General features: G+C 40.2%; 1 protein-coding gene across 5 annotated transcripts in view; it reads right to left on the bottom strand.

The window, feature by feature from the left end:
* The window catches only part of ANKRD26 (ankyrin repeat domain 26), a 110,832-nt gene that overhangs the window by 98,357 nt on the left and 3,825 nt on the right, over window positions 1–8,650 (bottom strand). For all 5 annotated transcript variants that reach the window (XM_014547989.1, XM_014547990.1, XM_014547991.1 and 2 more), the window contains exons 2-4: window positions 6,261–6,375; window positions 5,927–6,100; window positions 912–1,018 (exon numbers count right to left, since the gene is read on the bottom strand). In XM_014547989.1, coding sequence (XP_014403475.1) covers window positions 912–1,018; window positions 5,927–6,100; window positions 6,261–6,375 — 396 coding nt within the window. The remainder of the gene's footprint in view (window positions 1–911; window positions 1,019–5,926; window positions 6,101–6,260; window positions 6,376–8,650) is intronic.

Below are 8,650 nucleotides of genomic sequence, written 5' to 3'. Positions count from 1 at the left end.
GAATCAGGGACATAGAAAGGGAATGGACTAACTATTCTTGGGGGAGAAAGGGGAGTGGGAGATGCGGGAAGAGACTGGACAAAAATCGTGCACCTATGGATGAGGACAGTGGGTGGGGAGTGAGGACAGAGGGTGGGGCGGGAACTGGGAGTAGGGGAATTATGGGGGGAAAAAAGAGGAACAAATGTAATAATCTGAACAATAAAGATTTAATTAAAAAATAAAATAAAATAAATAAATAAATAAAAACATCAAAATATACCAGAAATGAAAAAGAATAAAAACTGATGAGCCCACAGTGTCTGGTAGCAGTAATTCAGTCACTTAGGGATAACATAATAAAAAGATTAAAAAAAACTGCAAGAGAGACTAAGTCCACTATCTATATATATAAAAGCCTAATATGCAGTGTCCCCTCGGGAATTTGACCAACTGGGAGTTCGATCACTCGCTATGACATGCGCTGACCACCAGGGGGCAGCGCGGAACGAAGGAAGGCTCTGGCCAGCAGCTGGCAGCCGGGGAAGGGAAGCCCCACCAGCAGCCGGCAGCCACTAGGTACCCTAACCGTGCACGAATTTTGTGCACTGGGCCTCTAGTTGTATCATAAACTAAGAGTTCATATACTATAAAATTAATAATAAGACCCTCTATTTAATGTAAGACCATATGACCCAAAAAATCATATTACAAATGACATCAGTTAATATTATAAATGAATATGAATCCTGCAGTATATTGTTTTTCCAGTTGCCCAGTAGTCAGAATAACTGCTTTTCTACCTAACTGATGTGTTGATATTGTTCACTATATAAAGATAAATTAATCCTCTTCTTATTAACTTAATTTCTGACTTGAGTGATTATGACCACTCTAGAACAGTACTAAGGTTTTATAAAAATGAACTGTACCTTTCCATCTGATCGACTGTGCGTATTCTTGCACCTCTATTTACTAAAAATTCCACCATTTGCTCTTTATTTTCACTTTGAGCAAGTGAAAGTGGTGTGAGGTCTTCCTGTAAAGCAGCAAAAACAATTTATAATTTATAAAATTACATATATCCAAACTGAATTTTAAAACTTATAAAAGATCCTCTGGACTTAAACATCCTATATAATAAAAGCCTAATATGCAAATTGTCCTCTTGGGTAGTCGTTCGACCGGGAGACCAGGAGTTCAATCGCCAGGAGGTGGCGCAGAACATGGCGGGCATCGGTGATGTGCTGCAACCTCTCACCAGCTACCTGAGGGTGGGGGTGATGGGGACAAAGGTACAATGAGAATGCAGGGTGTCCACCAAGCTTGCTCTCACTAACCCTGCTACCCTCTCCCAGATGCCAGGGCTCGTGCACCAGGGAAGCCCCCGTGCTCAGGTGCCGGGAGCCCACAAGGAGCCTGCCCCACACCCGCGTGGCCTCTTCTGGGTGAGCTAGGCCACAGCTGCTGGGACTGCAGGGGCCGGTCTGGCTCCCCGTGGGTTCGCGCAGGAGCCGGTCTGTGAGGATGGCCGGGAGAGAGCACGCTGCCCATCTGGCTTCCATGTGGCGCCGCTGGGCAGCCCAGAGGCCCACACTACGCCTCGGCCCGTGGCGTCCGGCCACGCTCACCACATCTCTGCGTAGGGACTCAGGCGCTGTGACTCAGGCAGAGGGGGTGTACGGGGGCCCAGGTGCTGCCCAGGGCCCAGAGGTCAGCTGGGACCTGCCCTTCCATGCCAGACACTCGTGCTTTGATCACCGACCAGGCCTAGGGACCGCACCTGTGCACGAATTTCATGCACCAGGCCTCTAGTATAATACAGAAAGTAAATAAAAAGTAACCCCTTCCTTCTCACCCCTGTGCTGTTACTGGCTGCTCCTTCTCTTTAAAATGCCCTCCACTCCCTCCTTCAAAAGATTAACTGCAACACCATTCTCTAAAACTGTTCCTATCACACAATCTATCGTGCTATAGAGTCATTATTTTATTGCTCCCCATCTAAACCAAGAGCTTCTTGAGGGCTGAGGCTATTTTTTGATCTCTATGTCTCCATACTATAAACCATAGTAGTAAATGCTTTAAGTATTTTTACTGAATAAATAACCTAAATGATTAGCTCTAGAGTAGTGTTTCTTAAATTATATTTCAGAGACTATGTAGTTTACCAGAAGTTCAGTACTTTACCCCAATAGAAAAAGGATCCAGAAAGATCGTGTGTTTAAGAAATATTACAAAACTATACACTGTATGCCTAGTACTAAAAATGTTTAACTTCGCTTAATCCTGATTTGACAATAGTTTTCTGTCACAAAAATTAACATTTGAAAAATGACAGGGTTTCAGGTATACAGTTTTGAGAACTTTTCAACAAAGGTGAAGGTTTTCTCCAGGTTACACACAGTTGATTCTCTTCTACAAATGCTATCAGGATCCCAGATGTCAACATCAGTCACTCCTGCTCCAAAAGGGTCTCTAAAAATATTGACTAAATTAATAAGCTTCAAATGAACTCTGATTGCTTATTACTTAGTGGTCCATGGTTTTCTTCTTTTATGACAGGATAGCTTTTTATTTTAGCTGTTACAAAGCTCAATACAAAACTATATTCTCAATTATGTTGATAATCTTGGGATATTGTAGTCAATCTTTTGAAGAAGGGAGTGGAGGGCATTCTAAAGGGAAGGAGAAGCCAGTGACAGCACAGGGGTAAGAAGGAAGAGGCTCTGTTTTCTAAGCTCAGTAGTTCACTCCCAATCCCCTTAATGGCATGCTTTGCTTCTCCCCCCACCCCACCCCCCACATTTTTATTGATTTCAGAAAGAGAAAGGGAGAGGGAGAGAGAGAAACATCTATGTGAGAGCAGAACAGCAATCTGCTGCTTTCTCCATGTCCCTACCAGGGATCAAGCCCACAACCCGGGCATGTGCCCTGACCGAGAATCCAACTGGCAACCCTTCAGTGCATGGGAGGATGACCAACTGAGCCATACTGGCCAGAGTAGAATATATACCTTTTTAAAAATTTTAATCCTGATTTCATTTTAATTGTACTTAAAAGTATTTTATATTTGAGGCAAAATATAAATCAGAAGCAAAAATATAATGGCTTTTCAATGAAAAGTTTAACACTGATCTATACAAATTATTTTTAGCACAATGAAAGCTACTAAATCACTTGCATTTCTGAGGAACAGTGCTGAGAAGAAAGATATAATATTGTCTGGAATATGCATCCCTTATACAACTCTAACCATGAGACTTATAGACATTCCAATGAGAATATGATTATTTACAGGACATATAAAGGAAAAGAGTTTTTTAAAATAATAACCTATAAATTCTAACTTGAAAAATTCAATTCCATTCCTGGAGATTAATATAAAATATATATTATAAATTAATGTAGATGATCTTGAATATCTTGAAGTCTTTAATAAAATATACTATAAAATAGGAATTGTAAACTCAAGCGCTTATGGAGGCAAAGTAGGTGAGCCAAGTAAGTGAAAAATCTAGGTGAGGATGGCAGCAAACTAGAGAACACATGTTTCAAATGCAAGGGGCAGCCTCTGCACAGCATACCAAAAAGCAGTGGGGGCTTATGGGATGCCAGATTTGATTCTATAAGAGAAGCTTGAAGTTCAGATTTCTACAAGAGTCTTCTAAAATTTCAATGTTGAGTCAACTTATGAAGGTAAACTAAACATATCCAGGGCCCATATTTAGTCAGGAGCCCACTTGTGTTTTTATATTTGCTGTGTTTTTACATGGTCATGCATGAAGCAAATATTTGTATTTAAAACCTTTCCTTTCATTTGTATCATGTTTTATCAATATTTTTGACACAAACATGTAATAAAAATCATTATTTAGCTTGATAATACCCATTATAAAAAATGTTTCTAATACATATTAAAACTACAATTGATTTATATTTATTTCTCCCAGATTTGTTGATGTAGAACAAATAAACAATTAGTTCATAGAACTGCTGGAATGAATTACTAAAGCCATTCTCATCTTTATTGTTATTAATTTCATGGTTTTTGATGTATATCTTTTTAATAATTTATTGATTTTTAGAGACAAGAGAAAGGGATAGGAGAGAAACATCAATGTGAGAGCACCGGTTGCCTCCTACACACCCCCTACAGGGATCAAGTCGGCAATCTAGGCATATGCCCCTATTGGGAATCGACCCAGCAACCTCTTGGTGCATGGGACAATGCCCAACCAACCGAGCCACACCAGCCAGGGCGGTTTTTGATGTTTAAAACTGCCATCCTGATTATGCCAGGGCTCTGTGAAATTAATAGACATACTGAGACAATCTATCACACAGCTTCAACTAAAAAGAAGGCTCAAGACTTACAATATTGCAGGAAAATCCTGCTTGTAGTAAACATTTGTTGATCTAAGGACTGAATGAGAAAGGATAAAAAATTCTAAAAGGGTCAGATTCTACTTCTTAACAGACTGCCCGCAAGCAAATTTCTAAAGACTGTGTGCCAGTGAATGACTGATGGCTGAAAGGAAAAAGATGTTCTTTAAGTCATTAGATATCACCAATAATGTTCCCTATAACTTTTCAAGAGAAGAGGTAGAACCAGTTGAAAGTCAGGCCAATATTCCTGAAAAGGAAAGAGTTGAAGGACGTATCACCTATCAAATTCCAATTCTTCTAGAGATTTCTTAAGTTTGTGAGAACTGTGAATTTATACATTATACTTATCCATTCAGTAGTTCTTAACCAAGAATTGTATCAGAATCTCAAGGAAATATTTCTGCATATACATGTCCAGGCCTTATTAGATTTACTCGATCTAAATCTTCAGGGGAGAGCGGAGGCTTGTAAACTTAAGTTCCTCGGGTGATTGTGATTCACCAGCACAATTCTAGCTGAGAACTAGTGCAGTACACAAACACTTTATTCTCATCTCAGCAGCACAATTTCTATTATAGTATAAAATGCTTTGCTATGTTTGAGACTTAAGATAATGCCTATTTCTGTGGCAAATTTTGCTCTCTTGTGTTGTTTTATATTAATTAGAAAAAACTCAGGTGCAAAAAAATATTTTTAAAAGAGTTTTGCCTCTAACAAATTGTGTTTTCACAATTATTTGTCATAAGGGCATAAAAGAGAGCTGTAATATCTACTGCTTCTTCAGAAATGTCATTATGTAAAGTGAAATCCTAGACAATTAAGTTATTTCAAAACATTTCAATTCAGGGAATGCTTGAGCTTCCAAATATGTAAAATTGACCCTACCCGTGTCAGCCAAGACCATTCCTGCCAAGGATGCAGTGGAGATATGTAATGTATGTCCAGAAAAAAAAGCAAGTGAACAGCTTTGCCATCACCTGCTCCCTATGTAAAACTACAACCCCGCTGAGGAGCTACATGAGGCTTACATGGAAAACCCCAAGGTGGTATGTGGCTGGCAGAGTGGCTACGAGCATAAGTGGGTGTACTTGCTAGATGTTAAGACATGACCTGACTCTCTGCAATCTTCAGGACCTTGGGGTCCTGGAGAGTTCAGGGCCTGTGGACTGCTGCTTCCCCTTCCCACTTGCACTCCTCCAGCTCCCCCTGCTGAGCACTAGGTCTCCTCCTCCCACCCATCCCCAAGAGCACCCATTTCCTAAGCCCCTGCCTGCATAAGAGCCAGCCCCCACCATCACTTCATTCCCCCAAGCCTTCAGTCCTTTGTGGGCTCTGAGCCTATCACCCACTCCCAGGCACTAACAGGAAGTTCTTCCTTCTGGAGTGGAAGGGAGACAGAGCTTTGCTCCTTCCGTGGACACTACATTTCTCCAACCCTCCCTGACTTGGCTTTGGAGTAGTTTCCATGGTGTCAGGGTCTGACAGTGTATGTATATGAGAAAGAAAATGCTTTTGGCTAAAGTAAAAACATGTATTTCAAATATTTTGAAAATAAAGTTACCTTGTTTCTCGCTTCAATATTTGCCTTGAATGAAAGCAGCTTTTCCACTATAGCTATATTTTGACCAAGGACAGCATAGTGGAGAGCAGTATTGCCATCGATGTCCATTATGTTTGGATCAGCACCATGGTCTAGTAAAATAGTTACACATTCCTCTTCCTGGCTTTGTACGGCCTGTCAGTATTATACCAAAAAGTAGATTATAAATTCTAGTAATTTAAAGTAAACATTCCACAATTTTTACCAATAACACAGTTAAATGAGATAAATTCATTTTTATCCTAAGTAATTGAATCAAATCCACCTCATGTTGACATAGTTGGCTACTACATACCTTAATCAGAGCTGTCCTGTTTTCATTATCACAGAGGTTCAACAGGCATTTTCTGTCTGCTAGGAGAGTTACCACTCCTGGATGGCCATTGGCACAGGCCAAATGTAGAGCAGTCCTATGAAAGTGAAAGGACTCCTTAGGAATTTAGAGTGCACTATCTCAAAACATACAATTATTCATGTAATTGTAGACATTACATGTTATCTCTATGCCTTTAAAACAAATATTTATTTAATTTTCTTCTGGAGACAGTACAATAGTTATTAGTTCTTGTTAATGAAGAAGCAGCCTATTTGAACAGAGAGAGGATGACCTGGGAATTCAGCTCAACTTGTGTCTGATCCTATTTTAACTGTCATGTATTAGCTATCTATCATTTGGCCTTTCTGAACCTCAATTTCCTCAACAAAATAGGGATAAAAACAGTAGTAATCTCACCCAGCTGGCATGGCTCAGTGGTTGAGCATTGACCTATGAACCATAAGATCATGGTTTGATTCCTGGTCAGGGCATATGCCCTGGTTGTTGGCTTGATCCCCAGTGTGGGGCATGAAAGAGGCAGCCAATCAATGATTCCCTCTTATCGTTGATGTTTCTATTTCTCTCTCCCGCTTCCTTCATCTCTGAAAGGAATATAAATATATTTAAAAAAATAGTAGTGATCTCACAGATCACCATTGTTTGCTTAAATAAAAAGCTAAGCAGTGTTTACTATTGTTCCTAGCACAAAAAATCTCAATAATTTTTAGATTGTATTATTATAATTATTACTATTGCTACAACTTTACAAAGACATATCAATTAAGTAAAATCATATCTACTTTGCAGATGTGTTTTAAGAATTAAAAGTACACTGTATTTCAATGATTCTAATATGCTTATTTTTTCACATTTTAACATCTCTGACATTGGGATGCAATTTATAATTCAGAATGTCTTACAACTATAATTGGCAGCAACTTTCAAAAAAATTCTTATTGGTATATTGGGCATCATACCATCCACGGTGTCTTATGTTAAGTGAAATAATGGTAAATACAATAGACCTTTTGCAGTTCTAGTCAAACGGTTAGAATTAAAACCATTTTTAGTTCTTAAAAGCATTATAGAAAAAGAGGACTAAAATATCAAAACAATAAAGTATTTTTTTAAAGTAACTTTTACTTTGGTCTTCAAGAAACTTAAAGCCAAAGGAAACTCAGAATTCAGATGAACAGGGATGGCTCATTTTATTCAATATTTAGATTTATAGATTTATGAAAATCAGATATTTCCAATGATCAATATTAGTATTTAACACTAGGATACATTTTCAAAAGAGCAGGTAAAGATTATCTTTTACAATTTCCTACCTTCAGAAATACTTTGGTTTGAAAGGATGAAGAAAAAGCTTCAATTAAGATTAGGTCCTAATACTTCCATTTTAAATTTCTCATTTGATCATACTGGACAACATGAAGTTTTTAAGAATGAAAAGGGCCTGGGAGACAGATTGAAAAGGTCCTAAGTAGAATATATCTGCTAGATAGCTATTCAGGTTATATTTCATGAATAGATAAATTGAAAGAATAAATAAATTTAGTTGGAGAGTTCAATATTTTTTAAACAATACTATTAAAAGTAAAGCAATACTTTTGCAATAGTAATAGTAACATATTTGCTATGTTTTATTGTAATAAGAACATAACTAAATTATTAATTTACTAGAGGCCCGGTGAACAAAATTCGTACACGGGTAGGGTCTGGCGATCTGTGCGGTGACTGGTGGGGCGATCGGGGGCCCCCGCTGGCACACGCCGCTCGCCCACCGGCCCCACCCCCAGCTGCCGCAGGTTGCCTCCCTCCGTGGGGCAACCAGCGGGGCAATTGGGGGGCCTTTGCTGGCACCCACCTTGGCTGGCCTGGGGCCTGTGGGCTGGGGGCAGCTACTGCATTGAGCATCTGCCCCCTGGTGATGAGTGCGCATCATAGCGACCGGTCGTTCCACCATTCAGTCTATTTGCATATTAGGCTTTTATTATATAGGATAATCACTTATATATTATACTAGAGGCCCGGTGCACAAATTCATGCATGGGTGGGGTCCCTCTGGGTGGCCTGCAGGGATCAGGCCGAAACCCGCAGTCCAATGCCGCCTGCAGCTACTACCTGCCGCTCCCGCTCATCCCGGCCCCACTGTGCTTGCTGCGGGCTCGTGCCCAATCAGTCCCAATCGGGAGATGCTCGTGCTGCCACAGCAGTACTCGCCAGCCATGAGCCCTGCATCTGATGCCCTCCCAAGGGGAGTGGCCTGCGGGATCGGGCTGAAACTGGCTCTCCGACATTCCCCAAGGGGTCCCAAATTGCGAGAGGGCACAGGCCAGGCTGAGGGACCCCACCAGTGCATGATC

Source organism: Myotis brandtii, unplaced genomic scaffold, assembly GCF_000412655.1.
Source record: "Myotis brandtii unplaced genomic scaffold, ASM41265v1 scaffold49, whole genome shotgun sequence".
In the NCBI taxonomy this organism is placed as follows: Eukaryota; Metazoa; Chordata; class Mammalia; order Chiroptera; family Vespertilionidae; genus Myotis; species Myotis brandtii.
Note: the sequence above shows the minus strand (reverse complement) of the source record. Positions and strands in the feature narration are given on the sequence as shown.